This window comes from Macrotis lagotis, chromosome 2 (genome assembly GCF_037893015.1).
Source record: "Macrotis lagotis isolate mMagLag1 chromosome 2, bilby.v1.9.chrom.fasta, whole genome shotgun sequence".
Lineage (NCBI taxonomy): Eukaryota > Metazoa > Chordata > Mammalia > Peramelemorphia > Peramelidae > Macrotis > Macrotis lagotis.
The window spans coordinates 295,321,890-295,345,119 of record NC_133659.1 but is presented as its reverse complement, the minus strand read 5'-3'; the positions used below and the strand labels follow the sequence as shown (position 1 = coordinate 295,345,119).

Below are 23,230 nucleotides of genomic sequence, written 5' to 3'. Positions count from 1 at the left end.
TTGACTAAATGGAAAAGGAGATAAAAAAGCTCTCTGAAAAAAATAACTCCTTCAAATGCAGAATGGAACTAAAGGAAGCCAATGACTTTTCAAGAACTCAGTAAGAAATGAAACTATAGCAAAAAAATTAGAAGAAAATGTGAAATATCTCATTGGAAAAACAACTGAACTTGAAAACAGATCCAGAAGAGATCATTTAAAAATTATTGGGCTGCCTGAAAGTCACGACCAGGAAAAGAGCCTAGACTTCATTTTTCAAGAAATAAGACAACAAAATTTCCCTGAGATCCTAGAAGCAGAGGGTAAAATAGAAATTGAGGGAATTTACTGATCTCCTCCTGAAAGAGATCCCAAAAGAAAAACTTCCAGAAATATTGTAGCCAAACTACAAAACTCCCATGTCAAAGAGAATACTAAAAGCTGCCAGAAACAAACAATCCAACTACCACAGCACCATAGTTAGGATTACACAGGATCTGGCAGCATCTACATTAAGGGCTCATAGGTCTTGGAATATGATATTCCTGGAGGCAAAATATCTTGGTTTACAACTGAGAATCAACTAACTCCCCAGCAAAACTTAACATCCTCATTTAGGGGAAAAGATAGACTTTCATTGAAATAGGGGACTTTCAAACTTTCCTATTGAAAGAACCAGAGCTGAACAGAAAGTTTGATTTCCAAGTACAGGATTAGGGAGAATCATAGAGGGGGTAGATGAGGACTAACTGAGGAACTTAATGATGTTGAACTGTTCATATTCTAGCATGGGAAGGAAATACTGATAACTCATATGAACTTTCTCATTTATAAGAGCAGTTAGAAGGAGAATATATATAGACAAGGTACAGGAAGAAGCTGAATATAATGGTATAATATAGTAAAAATGGAGTCAATGGGTGATAAGGAAAGAACTGGGAGGAAGAGAAAGAAGAGGAAGAAAGGGTTAAGATCTTTCACATAAGAGTCAATAAAAAAGCTTTTACAATGGAATGGAACAGGAGGAAGGCATTCTCACCAGAAATGGCTCAGAGAGGAAATAACATACACACTTAATAGCGTATAGAAATCAATCTTACCCTAGAGAAAAATGAGAGGAAAGGGATAGGATGAAGGGGAATAGGGGGACAGGAAGGGGGGGGTAGGTGATAGAAGAGAGGGAAGATTGTGGGAGAGGGTACTCAGATTCAATATGCTTCTGAGCAGGGACGGGGTGAAAGGACACAGAAAATGGAATAGATGAGAGTGGGGGAGAATAGAGCAGAGGGAAATACAGCTAGTGATAGCAACTACGGGGAAAATATTGAACCAACTTCTCTGGTGGTTACGATAGGGAAGGCAACTCATCCCAGTGACAGAGTCATTGGAATCTGAACACAGACTGAAGTACCCTTTCTTTCCTCTCTCACTATTTTTGAGGTTGCTTATCTTTTGGGTGAGGGGGTTTTATTATTACTGTTACAGCAAGATTACTGTAATAATATAAAATAAACAAAAAAATTTAAACTATCTTTATATGTATTTGGAAAAAAATAAAGTAAGATAAAATAAAACAAACATTTATAATGTCATTTTTGCGCAAACATGATACTAGGTATTTAATAAGTCAACAACATAACCATTTAGAAAATACCTAACCATACATTGTATTTGTATTTAAATACTAAATATTTAAATAAATAAGTACAAAAATATTTAAATAAAATATAAAGACTAATGATTTGACCAGCCATGAAATGTAATTGAGACTTGAAGTTTCTGAATTACTATAGCTATTCTTCCAATTTTAGATTTCCTGTATATATATATATATATATATATATATATATATATATATATATATATATATAAACATGATGTGTATTGGAGCATAGTTTAGAGACAGAGCTCTAAAAATAAAATCTCTTGAATTCTCTGCTCCCTTATATTGCTGATTATGCCCAACCAAGTCTAAACTTTGTATCACTTCTATAAATTGCTGCCTTTGCTTCTACACACGTTTCTGAATGAAAAATAGGGAAAATCATTCAAACTTTCTGAGTTTACTACAAATTTGAGTTACATAACATCTACTGGGCTCTCATTCCTGCTAGGCAATGCTGCATACTTCCTTGAACAACTTACTCTCCACCATACTTCATCCAAACTTTTTCATCTCTCCACAATCCTTCCATAGATCCACCTACCCTCACCATCTCAGCTGAGAAACAATCTTCATATTTTACTGGGAAAAAATGAGGCTATTCACCAAGAACTCCTTCTGTTTTCCTCCTCCTCACTTCACATCACTAGATACCACTGTGATCATTTCCTCTCTCACTCCTTCCTCACTTGAAGAGGAGTCAAAGAGTCTTTTGTCAAAGAAAACCTCTCTACCTGCTTAAGCAATCCCATTCCAAACCTTGGCCTCCAACAGATTGCTTCATTAATGTTCAGCACTCTCATTTATCTCCAACCTCTCCCTTGTCAATAATGGCTGATACTCTACTACCTATAAACCTGCCCATGTCTCCATTCTCAAAAACTCTCATTTGGTCTTCCCATCTCCACTAACTTCCCATGTTTTTGTGGTTTGGGGCCTAAACTTCTTAAGAAATTATCAATAGTTGCCTCCTATTTATGTCCCTTAACTCTCTTCTTTACTTTCAATATTCCAGCTTCAGCCTCATCATTCAAACAAAACATCCCTTTCCAAAGTTGCCAATGATCTCTTAATTGCTAAATGGAGTGGTAGATTTTTAAGCAGCATTTTCTTGACTTCTCAAAGGCCTTGACACTGTTGGATCACCCATTTTTCTTTGATACCCTCTTCTCTCAGGGTTTCATAACTCTCTTCTTATCTATTTAACAACTTTTCATTCTCTTTCACTTGATCTCCATTCAGGTCATTCCAACTTCTGATGAGTGTCATATTGGGCTCTGTCCTAAGCCTCTTCTTTCACCACCCCCCTAGACTATTTCACTTGGTAAATTTGTCAGCCCCAATGGATTCCAACATCTTTTTGATAATTTACAGATCTGCTTATCCAGGCCTAACCTCCAGTCATATCTCCAATTGCCTATCATATATCTCAAACTGGTTGTCCAATTAGATATATTAAACTCAAAATGTCCAAAACTGAGTGCATTATGTTCCCCCAACTAAAATCTTTCCCACTTGCAAACTCCCCTTCTTACTGCTGAAGACTCCAACACTTTCCCATTGTCCCAAGTTTACACCTTAGTGTCTTCCTCAACACCTCACTATCTCCTACATCCATATCCAATCATGTTGCCACAACCTGTCAACTTCTCCTTAGTAAAACCTATGATTAAAGTCCCTTCTCTCCTCTGATACTGACACCACCCTGGTGTGGATCATCATCTCTTCTTGCTTGGACTTCTGCAATAGCCTAATAGTTGGTCTACCTGTTTCAAGTCTCTTCTCACTCAACTCCACCCTTCACTCAGACACCAAAGTGATTATCCTAAAGTGCAGGTTCAAGCATATTACCACCTCATCACAATAAACTCCAATGACTCCCTATCACCTCCAGGATCACATACAAAATCCTCTGTTTGGTGTTTTATAATATGAACCCAACCCTACCTTTCTAGTGTTTTATACCTTATACTCCCATCCAATGGCATTGGATTCCTCTCTATTCCACAAAAAAGACACTTCATCTCCTGAATTTTTATTGGCTGAAATGTCCTCCTTCCTCATCTCCATCTCCTGGCTTCCTTCAAGTCCCAACTTAATTCTTACTTTCTATTGGAAATCTTTCTTAACCCCCCTTAATTTTAGTGCTTTTCCTCTATTCCTGTTTATTTTATTTGTTTATCTTGTATGTGATTTGGCAGAAACTCTCTTTTGTGAGATGGCAGAAATTCTCTTTTGCCTCCCTTTGTATCTGCAGCACTTAGCATAATGAATGGCCTATAGTAGGTACTAAATAAAAGTTTATGGACTAACTGGAGGGAAATTAGAAACTATCAAATACATTACCTATCTTATAAATAAGGAAAATGAGACATAGAGAAATTAAGTAACTTGACCAGAGTCTCACAACTTATAAATTTTATATCTAAGGTAATATTTGAATTCCTTTCTTCCTGCCTCCAAGGTCATTACAGTTAACATAACCAGAATATTCTACTTCACTCATTTTCCACACTATATTTGAGACAGAGGTTCTGAGCTTCTTTGCATCATGGAGCCCTTTGGCAACCTGGTGAAGTCTAATTAGAATAGTTAAACTGACTAAAATAAACTACATAGAATTACAAGAGAAATCAATTATATGGAAATACGATCATCAGAATGTGGCCTCTCTGCCTGACTGATGAGTTCCTGCCTGGGATCACTAGTTCAAAAATACTTGAACCAACTATACTCGCATCTCTCCCAGCAATAATTCTGACCCTCCAGACTTAATGACCTTATCTTCCACCTCCTGCTTCCCTTGCTTTTCAACTCCATTTTATGTGTTACCTTTATACAACAGAAAGGGGTCACTAGGTAGAGCAATGAATAGAGCCCTGGAGTCAAAAAGGACTAAGTTCAAATTCTGTCCCAGACACTGACTAGCTGTGTTATCTGGGCAAGTCATTTAAGCCTGTTTGCCTCAGTTTCTCATTTGTAAAATGAGCTGGATCAAGAAATGTCAAACCACTCCATATTATTGCCAAGAAAATTGCAAATAGAGTCAGTAAGAGTCAGTCACAAATGAAATGACTGAACACAAACACCCATTAAAAAAGTAAATTATTTGAGGGTAGGGACTAGCTTTTATTTTTGCTTGTATCTGTATCCTCTCTTGTTAGCAGAGTGACTAATTGCTGCTCAGGCAGCAAGGTGACAATGGATAGAGCCCCAGATCTACAGTCAGAAAAAGTCTAGTTAAAACCTAGTTTCAAGCACTGCTAACTCTTTAATTGTAGTCTATGTACTTATACTCATTGTCTTTTCTGTTAAAAAAACAGGAATAATAGGACCTACATCCCAGAACTGTTGGGATAAGATAAAATATATAAAGTGTTCTGTAAACCTTAAAGTATTGTATAAATGCTAGCTAAGACAGACAGAGAAAGAGAGAGGGATGGATAGATAGACAAATAGATGATAGATAATATGCATACACATACACACACAAACACATACACATACACACATATATATATGTATATATATACATATATATATATATATGCATATGAGTATGTATATAAAATGTCTATTTACCCAGGTAAAGAACCTTTATTGCTAGAATTTTCAAGGTTAGAAACTGACAATACTCTCAACATGCATAACTGTATATGCATACATATATATTTTACATACAACCATAAACTTTAAGAAAACATAAGGAAAAAACATGAATTATTTTGACTTTAAGCAACAGTTTCTTCCTTCAATACTTCAAACATCTGTGGTTTCTTTGCTATGGGTACACCCTCCAGTGATGCAGGTCTCGACCCCATCATGACCTGGTAGATAATCTCCAACAGTTGCTGTGGCCAAAAATTCCTTTTCCCCTGAGCCAAACTAGTGACAAGCTTCTCCAAATGTAGTTATGCTGGTTCTCTGGATGATAGATGTACAGTCTCTTGCTGAGCTGATACTTGAAGTCTTTCCAGCTTGGTAGGATCTGCCAGAGGAATTCAGAGCTTGTGCTTTGCTGGCATAGCCTTTGAGAGCCCAGGGTCAATCCCAGGACAGGCTAAGACATTGGAAGGCTTTGATGGCAGTCATGGAACATCAAAAAGTTTAATCAAAACATCAAAAATTTCCTTTTACTTCCTTTATCTCAAATAGAGAAGAAAGGCTAGAAAGGTTAGCTACAAGTCAGATGGATTCAATTCCTTCCTCTGCCACATTTTGGCTGAGCAACTTTGGACAAATTAGTTAACCCGTCTGCATCTTAGTCAACTTTCAAGACCATAAATCACAAATCAATTGCTTATTGATATGTAGCAATACTGGGAGTTTTCACACCAGTTCTTTTCTTATGCTGAATTTTTTTTAAAAGGAGGCTCAGGCCTGCAACCCCCTAAAAAAATTACAGTTAGATGTCAAATTGACTTACCTTCCATCGAGATCCAACTTTGATATGTATGGTTGTCTTCTTATCCCAAAGAATCGTGATGTCTTTCTCTGGGAAGTGTACTACAGCATAATATCCAGCCTTCCAAAGCTGGTATGTTGGTTTGTTTTCCAGGAAACCTGACCGTTTCTGAGGCAAAGCACATTTGAATCAAAAATTCAATTCCATGTTACCCACAACAGAAAAGTAAACCTTAATGACTTTCATAAAAAGTGATCAAGTATCTCTTGGTCATTTTGTTTATTCTAAATATCACTGGGTTGTGAGGAAAAATATAAAAAAATAAGATTTCTTTCAAGCTCTTTGTAAAGGTAAAATAAATAAATATGTGAAACTGAATCAGACTCTATAAGAGTATATGCACCAAATTGGATGCTAGGTAAGATCTGAATAGAGGGACAAAGACTTTTCAGAAAGGAGGCAAGGAAATCCCATTTGTGGACAGTAGAAATAGAAAAGACTTGAAGGTAAACTAGTTTAACTACATACCTTTTACAGAAATATCCTCAAAATAATCACTGGCAAGTTCTTATGTAGCTTCATGTTGATGACCCGTTGTGATGGGGGAAACTTCAAGGTTCATTCTCATTGATGGGAATTTTTTTTCATTAAATTTATTAAATTAAAAGACTGGGTTATAACTATATGAATAGAGCTTTTGCAGAAGTGGCGCCAAAGGAAGTGAAATGTATAACCAGAAGAGATGATCTGACCAGGTCTTTATAAAGAGGGCTAATCAATGGGCAGCTTTTATGCAACATTATTGCATAATCTAGTCCAGAACAAGATCTCAACATGGTGAGTGAACTTCCTCTTCATGGAAGATGTATGTAGAATACAGATAAGAGCAGCACAGGATGAGAAGACATGGATGAGGTGCAATCTACACCATTGGAGAGACCTGTTAAGATTCCAGAACTATCCAAGTTTTAAAAGATCTAACTTATTTCCTCCATAAGCTCCTTGAAAAAAAGGGTTATCTTTGCCATTTCTCTGTATTTCCATAACTTAGCAAAATAGCTACTAAATAAATGCTAATTATATGACTTCCCAGTAGCATCTATCCATTGCTCCCAGGTTTGCCTATTAGAGGCAACAGAATAAGATTTAACTTCTAGGTAGTAGTCTTTAAATTGTTTAAAAAGAAGTGTCCTTTTCTGCAGTCAAGCATCCTTAATTTTTTTCAGTGATTACTGATAGAAAACAGTTTCATATCCTTTGATCATTGTGTCATGGTCTGTCCATTCTCCTTTTTCTATTCTCAACTATTACCAGATAAAAGTAGGCTAATTATATTACACTGTTTCAGACAAGATCCTGTGAACCAATCTCCATCACAGAATGCCACCCTGCCAATAGAAGGGTCTTCCCCTATATCCTTCCTGAATAAGAGAGATAAGAAGATCCCTAGGGCCATATTCTGGGATAAGAATCTAATTAACCTCATTATGAAGCAATTCTAAGTGACAGCAGTGACTCTTCCCTATCTAAGCAGTCCAGGCTCATTTCTTACTACTCACAAACTCTGCTCCATCATCAGGATCCCCTTTATACCAGGAACCAAAAGACAATATCAATCTCTTAGGCCAGAGGGTATATGAGTTTCTGACCCAGCTAAAATCCACAGATTCTTACATAGAAGGGGTAAATGAAGAAGAAATCCCAGACATTTTGGTCTCAGAGAATAAGGTTCTAGATGCATGACTTGCCTGCAAAATCAACTGGTTCTCACTATAATGCCCTTTCCCAGAATACTAAAAAAAAAAGCTAGGAATGGAAGATAAGATCACCAACATTTAGAGTCTTGTCATGTCTGTATATATTGGATATATAGCATAAGCCTATTTAGGTGCCGGGAGCAGGGACTGGAGGTTCCAATTCCCAGGTTGCAGGACATGACTAACAAGTGAGAGTCAAGTTACTCTCTGCTTAACTAGTCTACCTGCATTCTTGTACCCCTCGATTTCCCAAGGGAAGAGGGAGTTGCCACCCCATAAGAAGACTTTCTTTTTAACAAACTGGCAAAGAAGAACCTAATCTAGAACATATAACTGATGGACAGCTGGCCCGAGGCAGGGCACAGGAAGCTGTGTGCTTGGGAGCCTAAGTCTACCTACACCATTATAATGCAGGACAATCCAGACCCAGAATCAAACACTGAATCAATTAAGGCAGTCATATATGAGGGTTCTTTAGTGCCTATCATTAGGTGAAAGAACAAAAGGCAATCTATCAGACCTACCAATTAATGATCTTGTGGTTAGTTAATTAGCATTCATTTAGTATCCATTATGTATCAGGTACTGTGCTAAATGGGAGAGATGCAGAGAAAGCAAAAAAAAAAAATTCCCTACTCTCAAGGATCTCACAATGTAACAGGGGAGATAATATACAAACAACTACGAACAAAAATCATATAAATGGGATAAAATGAGGGCTAGGCAGGTTTTTTACAGAAAGTTGAACTTAGAAGCAAGTCAGGGAGGCTAGGAGAAGGAGAGAGAATTCCAAGGCTGGGGGAGAGTCAGGAGATAGATTGTTATATTTAAAGAACAGGAATGAAGCCAGTGTCATTAGATCATTGAACATAGAGACAAATAAGGCATTAAAAAACTGCAATGGTAGAAAGGAGCCAGGTTATAAAGGGTTGCCTAAGTGACTTTCCAGCCTAACAGGTGATCTTACCATTACCAATGTCCCCTGATGGTAATGAGGTAATGAGACCTGTAGGTCTCAAAATGGCAGATCACAAATACACACATGGCATTAGGTCATTAGATCATTTCTGAACATCACCAGCTCTGCTATTCTCCACTCCAATCATCCTCTCTACTCCATCCCTCCTAGAAAACTGGATTCCAACCCTGGAACTTTCCTGGTCTTTGATAGGTTAGCTTTGACCTTATCTTGCTCAATTCTAGGACCCCCCCCCACAACCCCTTAGACATCTCCTGCCATGCCACTAGGAACCCATCTCTCCTTCCTTCTTCCCTTCCCCAGGTCCCCTTTATATTTTGACTTCATCTGTTAGAATGAAAACTCCTTATGAGCTGAAACTATCTGCCATGCTTTTATTTGTATTACTATGGTGAGAATTACAAATAATAAAATAAATGATATTTTCTATCCATCTATCTATCTACTTATCTCATCTATCTATACAAACCATTTCTTCATTCATTGGTATTCTCTTTATCAGAACTACCAAGTTACTGGCACTTTGTCAGAATCCTTAAGAAAATCCCAAATGATAGCTGCTAGGTTATGGCAATTGTGCTGCCCTACATGACTAACGGGCCTCCCTTATTCCTCATTTCTTCCTCTATTATTATTATTAATGGTTTATTGGTCTATGGTTAATTACTATTATTTATTCATTAATGGGCAACTAGGTAGTAGCAATATAGCACAGGGCCTGTAGTCAGGAAGATTTCCGATACTTATTAGATGGGTGAACCTGGATCAGTCACTTAAACTTCCGTGTGCCTCAGCTTCTCATCTGTAAAATGGAGATAATAGTACCTACCTTACAGCATTGTTGTGAGGTTCAAAGGAAATAATCATTATAAAGCATTTGGCACACTATATATTGAAATATATATTGTGGGTTTGGGAGTTTTTTGGGAGGAGAAGAAAGTTAAAAAATTCAACCTCAGTGCTGAAAGACCCATGACTAACCACTAGACTGTTTTAATGACTTGCTAAAGGCATCTCTAAAGAGGAAGAGGGGTGGATATACCATGAAGAAAAGCTACTGACTACATCTGCTGCATCCCCATTCTTACAGCCTAACTACACAATCTTTCTTTCTATGTAATACAACTAAGAAGATAGACATGGTGTCTTAAAATTTGGAAGAGACCTTGTAAATCATCTAGTACAACCCAAAACATACTCACCACCTAAAACACCTAATTCTATCATAGAATAGCTATTTTTAATTTAACAAATAGCTATATTTAATAGCTATATTCTCTTTAAAATGGGCACATTGGTATTTTTGCAAAAAAAAAAAAAACAATTGCTTCTGGAAGGATAGATAATGCTTTGTTCTGGACACCATACTAAGAGTTGACAATATAACCTGTGCATATGCTAATGAGCTCCCACTAAGATGCTAGTTGGAATTTAAAGCCCTTTTTGATCAGCCTTAAGCCTACCTTTCCAGACTTATTGCACATTCATTTCCCTCACAAGCCCTGCAGGGCAGTCAAAGCTCACTATTCCTCATACATGTCGATATATCTGCTACCTCTGTGCATAGGGTGTCTCTGGAATGCTTACTCTCCTTGACTATACTACACACACATTCCTTTTTTTAATCATTTTAGTTGGACACAACTGTGACCCAATTTGGAGTATTATTTGCAAAGTTCCTGGAGGGATTTGCCATTTCCTTCTCCCGCTTATTTGTACCGATGAGGAAACTGAGGAAAACAGGTCACATGGGTAGCAAGTGTCACATCTTCCTTAGCTTCTTTCAATTCTCTGCTATTATCCAGATTCCCTTCTGTTCCACCTGGTCTTAGAAATGACTTGGTCAATATTTTGCATCTACTTACTGATATTTGTGCCATTTTCTTCCAGAAAGACATGAAGGAAGGAGTGGTGTATGCTTCTCAAAGCTACTTCTCTCCTTGAAGTAAGGAATTAGCTTTTGTCTTTTTTATCCCCAGAATCTCTCACAGTGCAGGCAAGTAACAGGGGCTTCATAAATGCCTGAGCAGTTCAATAGTGCTTGATTATATTTCCTCATGTTGTATTCATCCTGTAGTAAGCTTGTGGATGCTGTCACCCAACATAATAGCTATTGCTTCTACTTTCAAGTCATCTTCAAATTTAATAATTATGCTGTGTATTATTCTTCCCCAGATCATACACAGAAATGTAGGAAAGGATAGGATCCATTGCTCCTGATTCTGATTCCTAGAATCCTATAGAAGAGGTTTATCCAACTCCTCAGAGGTATTAGGGAATTTCTGTACTAAACGGGAAGTTGACCTAGATTCCCTCTAAATTCTCTAGTATCTTTAAGAACCAAGACAACAACAAATATATACTTCTCATCATCTAAACAGAAGCAACACAAAAAGAGAGTTGAATTCTGAAGGAATGACTAATGCAAATGATGGACAACAATTGATAAAACATCATCAGACTTCACTGGTAAAGATGTGAGACATTCCAGGTGGGGAACATACAAAAGGACATACATTGTTTTGTCTTTGTTTAATTGTTTTGTTTTGCTACAAGGAAGTGTTTAGGAAAGAAATGTGATATAAAAAACAAAAGTTATCAATAAAACTTTTAAAAATGAAAATGACTAGACTGTCAGAGGTTAGAAATTGAATACATGGCACAAGAAAAGCTTCAAGAAAACAAAACTGTGACAACCAGATCTATTCTCTTCTAAATTTACTCTGTTTAAGATAAATTAAAGAGAAAGCCAAATAAGTAAATATATAAATTCACTAACCTGTTTGTAAGGGGAGTCATTCAAATAAATCTCAGTGTCCCCAACAGAAATCAGCAAACTTTTTGAACAAATAATATCATTATCAAAGCACTTTTTGTTCTGAGCAATTACAGATATAGCCGCATCATCTGCACTCTGTAAGATTAAGGAGAACATTGTGTTAGTAACCATGACTTCAGTTTGTCTAAATCCTAATCACATTCCTACTGAAGACCACCATGACGTTGGTTTTTTCCAAAATAAATGAAAACAATAACATCTTGTATTCATACAATGAAGGACATAAAAAATACGCATACAAAATAATGGCACAAAGTAAGATCCAATAGTCTTTATAAATGTGGTTCAGTCATGTTCAGCTCTAAGGGATCCCTGTAGAATTGTTTTCTCAAACTAGAGTAGATTACCATTTCCTTCTCCAGTGGATTAAGGAAAACAGGGGTGAATGACTTGTCCAGGGTCCCTCAGCTAGTATGTATTTAAGAACTGATTTGAAGTCAGGTCCTCCTGACTCCAGACTCTACCAACTGAACCACCCAGCCGACTTCAAAGATGCTTACATTCACCAGAAGCCTAAGCCACCAATCTTAAATGATTTTTTTTCAGAAATATGAACATGAATTTAAATCAGCATGCTACTTCTGTTTTGTTTTGATGAAACTAAAGCTTTACATACGACCGATGGTTAGTGTTTGGCCAACCATGATTCCAGAACATAGATAATGAAGCATGCTGCCAAGGGTAAGCTAGAAACCTAGGTCTCACTAAAACTGATTGTTAAATATTCAATGTGAACATTTAAACCTCAGAAATATGACAAGCAATAACATCAGGACTTTACTTATTTAAAAAAATGGTGGAGAAAATGTCAATAATGCAAATTGTATTCCCTATGAACTTATTTCCTGGAGACTTCAGTTTTTAAATATATACCAACACAGGACTGTGAAAGACTCACCTCCTCACAAAGAGCCAGTACATTCAAGATTCCAAAAAACACATGTTTCAGTATGATCAATGTGGGGACCTGCTTTGCTTTACTATGCGTATTTGTTACAAGGATTTTATTTATCTTTTTTAATAAAGAGATTGAAGGGAGACAGAATAAATGCTTTTGTTAACTATAAGATTTTTTTCTAAAAAAAAAAACTTATGACTTTGTACCCAAAATTCTTCTTTTACAGAAACTTCAAACATCCTGAACTAATTGTCTGAATTTTGTAGCAAAAAAAAAAAAAAAGAACATTTAAATCATCTGCCCTCTGGAAGATTAAGGAGAACATTGTGTTAAAAAACATGATTTTATTTCTTTGTGAAACTACAAGTTTTGCGAAGATTTAGAATATGGAAATAAGGGTTTGGAATTCATAAAATGAAGGTTGATAGAGCACAATGAACAATTCTCTAAAAAAGAAAAAGGAATGAATAAAAAATTCAACAAATTTCAAAAATAAATTAGAAAGTTTATAGAGGTTGTTTAATCATTGTAAAAATAAATATTTCAGCAAAATACTTGAAGGTTGATTACCCTAGAATCAAAGGTGAGGATTAAAGTAGGAATATAGAAAGCAATACAGTTAAATGAGCAAAAAAGGAAATATACATATGTATATCTCAAAGTGAATAAGAAAGATATGTGATTGTATCAGCATGAAGGACTTCCAGGGTAAGGATTCATTACACCTAATAAGATCACATTTATAAATTAATAAATCAGTCTTAGACAAGTAGTTATTAAGTAATTTGATCAAGATAATAGAACTAAATAAGCTTCAGAGGCAGGATTTGAATCCAGGTGTTCCTACTGCCAAACTCAATCATCTGCTTCTCTAGTCTACCTCTTAGCATAGCCCAACAAAGATTAAATAATGATTTGACTACGGACTAAAATTCACATAGATTCAGAATATTTGATAAGTGATAACAAATATCTATCAATTTTTTAAAAACCATGACCTTTATGGAAGATCTAAAAGAAATTAGGAAAGAACAAGGGATTGGGGATGGTGGGGTGGTGAAGGCAAGGAGGTGGAAAAATTGAGCCTCATTAAAAGATTTCAGAGAAAATTAACAAGAGAAAAATTAAAGGGGTTTCATCTACATTTTACCATTTTACGCCTGTCATGTTTATTCCCAATTCCTTCATTAGGTAAAGAAAAAACACTCTGAGCATCCTCCAACTAATAAGAATCCCATGAATATGAAATCATAAGAGAAAAAAGTAAAGGGTCTCAGAGAGATTACACTTTAATATTTGCTTTTCATGCCTCCTATTACTTTCTAATTATTAGACCTAATTTCAGTCTTTTAGATCTGGAATATAAAGGTTAATTCTTATTATAATGACTGAATAAATTCAACAAACATTTAACAGTCATAGTAACAAAAGAATGCTTTTTTGACTTCGTGCAAAAATAGTTGGGGGGTGGGGGGGAACAACCAAGGGCAAGGGTGGTAGAAAAACGGAACTACATCAGCAAATAAAGAACCCAAACCAGACACAGATGCATGCAGGATTGCTAAGAGAGTAGACATCTAATCCTATCCTTATTCTGTTCCCTCTCTGGGGGATACCTCTCTCCTCTGATGCCAGTGTGTAAAATGATTCATTTGCACTCCTACTCTATTCCAATTAGTATTAATCAGTTTGATATTTCACATAAATCATATAGGGATAGATTCTCATAGTTGGCTGCAAACTTAAAGATAATGTTCACTACTTGCTTACCAAATCATGAGACTTACTTGCACAACCACAAGCATTCTAACAAAGATATCTGCATCATATTTTGCTCAAATTTCATGTCTAAACCCAGATGGGTAGGATCCTAAGATGCTTTAGACAGGCCCCGAACTTCTCTTTGTACCTCTATTCCATTGTGTCTTATAAAACATGAGTAGGACATCTTATGACCACTTAGTGAAATGCCCCATGTCTACCCAATCTGTGACCCTACTTCTGAGATGTCACTTTTGGCCCTCAAGAGCAGGGACTAACAGCCAATCAGATTCTATATTTTACCACGCCCCTATTTAATATCTCAAACTATATAATAACAAGGTCCTGGAAGAAAGAGGTATCTAATAACATAAGCAAGATCTGAGGTTAATTCAAAATTGAAATAGAGCTCTTTTATTGGAGTTTGGATAATATTAAACATCAGCAACTTTCCCACTGTAGTCATGCATAGGGCATATATTGTCTTCATTTATCCTTTTCCTATCGCTAGTAATGGGAAAGAAGCTCAATGAGGCAACTAGGTGGCACAGTGACTCATGAAGACTCAAATCCTACCTCAAATACCAGCAAGGTACGTGACTTTGGCAGGTCAGTTAATTTCTCTTGGCCTCAATTTCTTTATCTGTAAAATGATCTTAATGACACAACCTACTTTAGAGTTGATGTTAGGATCAAATCAGGTAATGGTATATCAAATACTTGGCAAACCTCAAAGCACTATATAACCATAAGTCAATTAAGAGAACAAGCAATAGTCTTATCTGATGGATCAATGGAGAGGAAAGAAGTTTATGACCAAGCAGGAAATAGAGAACATTATAAATTGCAAAATGAATAATTTTGACATTAAAATTAAAAAAGGTTTTGCACAAATAAAACTAATGTAGCCAATATTAATATGGATGAAGAAAACTGGAAAACGATTTTCACAGTTAATGTTTCTGATAAAGGACTACTTTCTAAAATATAAGGAAAATTGAGTTGAATTTAAAAGAATACAAGTCATTCCCCAATTGATATATGGTCAAAAGATATGAACAGGCAATAAAGATGATAAAAATTAAAACTGTCTAAGGTTGTATGAAAAAATTCTCCAGATTATTATTGATTTGAGAAATGCAAGTTAAAGCAACTATGAGGTACCACCTTACACCTATCAAATAGACTAAAATAAAAAAAAAGGGAAAATGATCAATGTTGGAGAGGTTGTGGAAAACTAAGACTCTAATGTACCATTGGTGGAGTTGTAAAGTGATCCAACCATTCTGGAGAGCAATTTGGCCTTCATTCCAGATATTAGGTCTATATCCCAAAGAGGTCATAAAAAAGGAAAAAGATCTACATGTTCAAAAATATTTATAGATAGATAGATAGATAGATAGATAGATAGATAGATAGATAGATAGATGGATCAATATATAAATAATCTAGGGAATCTAGAGAATGTTCACCAATTTAGCCTAGGGTTACCCAGTTAGTAATTGTCTGAGCAAGGCTTTGACCTCAGGAAGATGAGTCTTCTTGATTCCCAGTCCACTACTATATCTACTGCACAATCTGTCTGTTACTTTATTTTAAGAGCCTCAACCTTATCTATGTCAATGTTTATATTAAAGCATAGATGTGGGGAGCTGTATTATTTAGAGGTTGCTAGGGTCAGAAAACCTTGAACTTGAATCCTTTCTCAAACACTTACTAGCTGTATGTAAAACCTGGACAGGTGACAATCTTTCTGGTTCTCATTTTCCACATCTAAAAATCTAAGATTTATAGCATTGTTGAGAGGTTCAAATAAGATAATGCATCTAAAAAGCTTTGCAAATTAAAAAGTACTATATAGACATTAGCTATTATCATTATTATTAGTGCTATAATCTCTTTATGATAGCACATTAGGCAGATAACAAAAATGGAATCTTCCTTAAAGTTTCCACTTCCATGTTTTGAGTTAATCTTAAACTATTGGGATAAATGACATTGATAATCAAATCTGCAAAGTTTTAAAAGAATGTGACCATATGAACAACCATTGTTTATCATAATTCTTTTTTACCCTAGATATGAAAATGGTTATGACAGAATGATTTCTGAATCTCACACACACACACACACACACACACACACACAATCAATTGAAAAACTGAAAGCATGTGCCAAAATTTTGTTTCCTTATTTGCCCCAGAAAAGAGATTTTAAAACAACCTAAAGGCATACTCCAGGAGAATATAATCCCAGATCATGATTTTAAATTTAATCCAAACAAGAATCACAGCAAGGGGAATGAAGCTAATTTCTCAGTGTTTCATTTGCACAGTGATTGATTGTCTAAGACAACTAAATATTTGCATTTTAAAATTTCTATCAGTGAAAACAATCTTCCTATGATTTATATTCCTCTAAATTCTTTGATAATTCAATCAAAAGAGACTGAGAAAATAGTGTTTTATTTGATGTAAAGGACACCTGAGTCCAAATCCCACATCTGCTTACTTACATGTATAAACTTGGATCAAATACACAATCTCTCTAGACCTCAATTTCTTCATTTGTAAAGTGAGGAGATAGATCTATAGGATATCTAAGGAACCTTCCAGATCTAAATCTCATAATTATCAGTAATGATTCCAGTGTACATATAAAGTGATACAAATTAATGAGATTAAGAAAATATGAACTGGAAATAAGCAATAGGGAAATAAATCAAAATGAGCTAAATTAGAGGAAAGATCTGTGTTAATATGAAGGTAGGAAAAGGAAAAAATTGCTCATCTAGACTAGAGAATTCAGCTGTTGTTCAGTCAACTCTATTGGTTTACCATTTCCTTCTTCAGCTCATTTTACAGGAGAGGAAACTGAGGCAAACAGGGTTAAGTGACTTGTTCAGGGTCAAACAGCTAGTATCTGAAGTCCAATTCACCAGACTCAATTCTATCCACTGTGCCACCTTTCTTTTGTATAAGAGAGAGGGATTATTTAAAGATGATCACTCCTCAGTGTAGCTGAAATATCCCAGGACTAATTATTCTTTAGATCATGAGCTTCTTGAAGGTGGGAGCTTTCTTTTGTCTTTCTAAGCATGCATAAAGCCTGGATAAAAGATAACCCTTCCTTCTTCTTTCTTTGGCACTTTTCATGATTGAGTCACCTGAACCCTACAGATTCCTTTGACTGTACAAGTTAGAATTTGATAGTGATTTCTGCTTTGATCTGGGTCCTCCCTTTTCCCTGAGGGCAGTTCTCTAAGCAGATCTTTGCCAGGAAGGGAGTCTTGGGATTCTGGATCATTCCATTCCATATTGCCAAGCGTAGTCAGATTTGGATCTGTGGTATTCAGTTGGGATATTGACAGAGGTTTGAGGAGAAGACTGAGCCGAGACAGAAAAGTTAAAAACCAACAAATGTTGCAGGTTGTCTAGAGCACAAAAGGACAATATGCATGTTTGACTTTAGCGATGTTGCGATTTCAACTGACTTTATCATCAAACAGTAGCAAAATTCATAGAAAATCTAAACAAAATATTGTTACTTTATTAAAGTTGGTGTAAATAGTCAGAGAATATAGCCATGAGGTCAGATTGTTGATGGCCTTGAATATAAAAATTTGTACCTTCTGGTAATGAGGAATCATTGAAAGATTTGGGGCAAGGAAATTAAATGACTGGAGCTGTGCTTAGTGAAATTAATCTGGCTACGACATATAGAATGGATTGGAATAATAGAAAGGATGGAGGAGATCAGTTGAGAGGCTATTGCATTAGATCTTGGAACTGATAATGAGCTAAATTTCTAGTAGTGGTAACTGAAACCTGGGGAAAGAGCATGGAAGCTAGAGATACAGAAATAGAAATCAAATAATTAAATATGGGGAACCCATATAAATTATATGAGCCCCCCAAATCTCAGTTCTATTACTAGAATTTTCCAGGAAAGGATTTCAGAGATCATCTATTCCAACCTTTCCTTTCCTCAAGCCCCATATTATAGACAAGGAAACTGAGACCCACAGAGGTGATATGACTTGTTCAAGATCACACAGTATGTGGGCGGCTAGGTGGCATAGTGGATAAAGCACCAGCCTTGTGGAGTCAGGAGTACCTGGGTTCAAATCCAGTCTCAGACACTTAATAATTACCTAGCTGTGTGGCCTTGGGCAAGCCACTTAACCCCATTTGCCTTGCAAAAACCTAAAAAAAAAAAATCACAAGTATGTTTATTATCTTCTAAGTATGTAAAAAGACCTCTCCCACCTTTAAAGTTATCATCCTAAGAACAGGAAAGAGTCAGAAATTTTTAGTTTGAGCAATGGGAAAACAATGGCATCATCACCAAAAATGGATATCATCCTCCTCCAATGATTTTGTAGAGAAGAGAAATTCAGTTTTTTACCATGTTGAATCTCAAGACTTAGGAGAATATCCATTGAGGCCTTTTAGCTATTGGGGCAGAAAGCACTTTCAAAGAGATTTTGAGTTATTTAATGAGAGAGACACAGAGACATTGAGACAGAGGTAAAGTGGGTGAGTCTGTGTGTGTGTGTGTGTGTGTGTGTGTGTGTGTGTGTGTGAGAGAGAGAGAGAGAGAGAGAGAGAAAGACAGAGAGAGAGAGAGAGAGAGAGAGAGAGAGAGCTGGACTTGATGATAGGAAGAACTTCAAGTTCCACAATTACCAAATAAATACTGGGCAAGTCACTCAATTTCTCCTTGCTCTAGGAAAATGTCTATGACTATGATTTTCAGGGAAACTGCCAATCTGAATTGAGAGAGGGAATTTCCTAATACAAAAATTCTCTATACCAATTAAGGCACAGGCCCTGTTCACAACACAAGTCTGAAGCGCAGGGGAAAAAAATTCAAGAGGTAGAGGACTGTGCCTTTACATAGAGTTAATTTTCATGGGACTATTTTTTTAATATTAAGACAGATGCTTGGAATATATTTTGCTATATTTTGAAGACAGGAAAAAAAGCTTTAGGAAAATAAAGAAGCAGTTAAAGAAGTAGATGTGGCTATCTTAAATTGAATTCATTCTCCCTTAGCACTTTCCCCCTCTTTCAAACTTCCCCTATTGGTAAAAGTGCCATCATCAACCTATGTTACCCTAGAGAAAAATGAGAGGAAAAGGATGGGATATGGGGGAACAGGGGGGAGGGAAGGGAGGCGGAGGTGATAGAAGAGAGGGAAGATCTTGGCAGGGGGTACTCAGATGCAACACACTTTTGGACAGGATGAAAGGAGAGAGAGAATAGAATAAATGAGAGTGAGGAGGAATAGAGCGTAGGGAAATACAGCTAGTGATAGCAACTGTGGGAAAAATATTGAAGCAACTTCTCTGGTGGTTATGATGAGGAAGGTCACTCATCCCAGAGAAAGAGTCATTGGGATCTGAACACAAGACTGAAGTACATTTTTTTCTCTCTCTGTCGCTATTCTTGAGGTTTCTCATGTGAGGGGAGGAAAGTTGATGATTACTCTCATAACAAGATTATTGTAATCATATAAAATAAATAAACAACCAAAAAAAGAAAGTACCATCAACCTCTCAGGCTCATAACTAAGGTGTTGTTCTGAACTCCCCTTTCCCTCTTTGTCACCCCCATATGCAGTCTATTGCCAACTATTTTCATAACATCTCTTCATATCATCTTTCATGGAGTCAGGGTCTCAATGGATAGAGTTCCAGGTCTGGAGTCGGGAAGTCTCAACTTCCTGAGTTCAAATCCAGTATCAAACATTTACTAAGTTGGTGTCCCTAACGAGGTGACCCTGTGCAGGTCCCCCACCACCTCTGAGCTAGATCATTACTCTGGTCTTCTCTTTGGTCTTTCTGTTATCAAGTCTCTCTGCTTGAGAGTACTATCAAAATGATCATCTTAAATCACAAGTCTGATGAAGTTACTCCACTATTCAATAAATTCTGTAATCTTTCTGTTGTGACAAGGATCAAATAAAAAAAATCCTCTGGTGTTCAAAATCCTTCATAATCTGGTCCCTTACTATTTTTCCAGTCTTCATATACCTAACAACCCTATGACCTTCTTGTCTTTCCTCAAATAAAGCACTCTTAATCTCCTGACTCTCATGAATTTTCTTAAATATTTCCCATTCCTGGACTTTCTCCCATACTATCATCTGTCTTCTTTCAAGTCTCAGATAAAACCCCACTTTCTATAAGAAACCTTTCTCAGTCTACATTAATGTTAATGTTGGTACTTCCCTTTGAGATTATTTCCAGTGTCTTCTATTTGTCTTGTTCATGGACTCCTTGAGAACAGAAACCATTTTTTGGCTCTTTTGTATCCCATCACTTAATGTCTGCCATGTAATAAGTGCTTAATAAAAATTTATTGACTTACCATAAGTATATTCACATATGCAGGCATGCATGTGTCAGAATTGGCCAAATAGGAAAGGAGACAGAAAAAAATTACTGAAGAAAAGAATTCCTTATTAAGCAGAATGGACCAAATGGGAAAGGAGTTACAAAGGTTAGCAATAAAAAACCATTCCTTAAAAATTAAAATTGGAAAAATGAATTCTAATGATGGCATAAGACATTAAAACACAATAAAACAAAGTCAAAAAATTGACAAAATAAAAATGTGAAATATCTCACTAGAAAAATCAAGAAAACAAATTCAACAGAGATAATTTAAAAAATATTGGCCTACTTAAAAGCCATGATCAGAAAAAGAGCCTAGACTTCATATTTCAAGAAGTTACAAAATGAGATAATTGTACACAGTAATAGCAATATTGTAAGGTAGAGCAACTACTCTGGAGAACACAATGAAACAAGATAATGCCAAAAGAACTCATGATGAAAATATGCTATCCATCTCCATAAACTCTGATAAACTGAGTGCAAAGTGAAGCATAATTTTTCCTTTCTTTTTTTGGCAATATGGCTAATATGGAAATATGGATAATTGATGTCATTTCACCTTCTCAGTGGGTAGGGGAAAGGTAGAAGAGAAGGAAAGAACTTGGAACTCAAAATTTAAAAATAAAAATATTTAAAGAGAAATAATGTCATCTAAAAATATTTCATCTAGCTATACTGTGTATGGAGATATTTGATGGAAGTCATCTTATTTGGTATCAAGAATATTCCCTTTTAATTCATGGTAGCGATAGAAAGTGACAAGCAAGTTCTCTTGACAGTCAGGTTGAGCTCCTCTTATGAATGGCATCCTGGCAGAACAGGGCATGGCTGGATTCCAAACCTCTGATCCCTGAGAGGGAAGTCAGTCTGGAATAGCAGGGAGAATAAGGGTATCACTAGGGAGTTTAAACGAACCAAGATTCAAAAGACATCGAGCTGTCTACAGGGGTTCAGCAGACCTTACCATGTCAGAAAGACTATGATTTCAGTATTTCCCACAAAATGCTTTGGAAACTCATAAAATCTAAGCAGTGGGCTACCTCAAACTCTCTGAATGAGCCCTGGAGCTCTTTCTTTCCATATATTTTCTCATTTGATTGTGAACCATTCTGTCAGTAAATTTTTCACCTAATTTTCTTACTGGCTGAGTTCAATATAAAAATCAAAGTGTTTGAGGTTTTTTTTTCCTCTCTCACACTATTCTTGAGGTTTCTCATGTGGGGGGAGGGAAGTTTATGATTACTCTCATAACAAGATTATTGTCATCATATAAAATAAATAAACAACAAAAAAAAGAAAGTACCATCAACCTCTCAGGCTCATAACTAAGGTGTTGTTTTGAACTCCCCTTTCCCTCTTTCTCACCCCCATATGCAATCTATTGCCAACTATTTTCATAACATTTCAAGGTTAATAATAATTTAAATTAATAATATTCAAGGAGAGAAGATAACAGAGAGAAATTATAAATGTGCATATGAGCACTCTTTGCAAGACATGAACTATCCCATATGTCAAATACAGAAAATTCGTAGGATTGGATATGCAGACCTAAAAGTGATCTTTGAGGTTAGCCATCCTCCCTCTACCCCAGTTTTACAAATGAAAAACAAAGACCAACAGAAATTAAATGATTTGACCAAGGTGACATAGCAATAAAAGACAGTCAGGGTTTGAACCCAGGTCTGTTAACTCCATATGCAAAGTATTTAGCACTGTGCCATATAAATTCAAAAATTCAAAAACTTATTAGGAGACTTACATGGACTAATAAAAAAGCTAAATAAACAAAACCAGGAAAAAATACTCTCAAGGCTGACAACAATACAAATTGAAAGAGTAACCACAACAAAAAGGGACATGAGTGTTGTGTAATTATAAATGACAAAGTTTGGCCACATAGGAAGAGACGAGAAAATGAGGAACCATGGGTGTGGAACTGTCAGAATTAGGTGAAGTATTAGTGTCAGTTAATAAATTCTTCTTTCTCCTTACCTGCAAAAACTTGTTATTCTCTGTATGGATGAGGTGGAAGTATGGGTTTGTGGATAGAAATGATAGAAAAAGAAAGATGACAATACCAATTCCAAAAACAATTTTTAAAAATATATTAATAACCAGTCTAAATCTATGGATGTGGCAGTGAAAGGGGGGGGGAGCTTTTTTTTTTTACTTTTTCCATTTACTTTGAGCATAAATACAACTTTTTAAAACTATTTATTTATTTAAGGCAATAGAGTTAAGTGTCTTGCCCAAAATCACACAGCTAGGGATTTATTAAGTGCTTGGGGGCAGTATTTGAACTCCAGGGCCAGTGCTCTATCTACTGCATCACCTAGCTACCCCATAAATACAACTTCTAAAGAAAGGTATCCTATGCAAATTATAATAATAAAAGATAATGCCTATACATTTTATAATTTAATGTTCAAAAGGAAGAGATTTATGTTATTTATGTTAAAATGGTGGAAGGTTCCTGGACCTTGTAACCTGGAGGAGGGAAGGTTGATGAGGGAGGAATAATGAAACTTCTGCTAGTCACAAAA

General features: G+C 36.0%; 1 protein-coding gene across 3 annotated transcripts in view; it reads right to left on the bottom strand.

Moving 5' to 3' along the window:
• The window catches only part of OTOGL (otogelin like), a 228,740-nt gene that overhangs the window by 113,773 nt on the left and 91,737 nt on the right, over positions 1-23,230 (bottom strand). For all 3 annotated transcript variants that reach the window (XM_074226513.1, XM_074226511.1, XM_074226512.1), the window contains exons 26-27: positions 11,563-11,697; positions 6,069-6,215 (exon numbers count right to left, since the gene is read on the bottom strand). In XM_074226513.1, the coding sequence (XP_074082614.1) occupies positions 6,069-6,215; positions 11,563-11,697 (282 nt within the window). The remainder of the gene's footprint in view (positions 1-6,068; positions 6,216-11,562; positions 11,698-23,230) is intronic.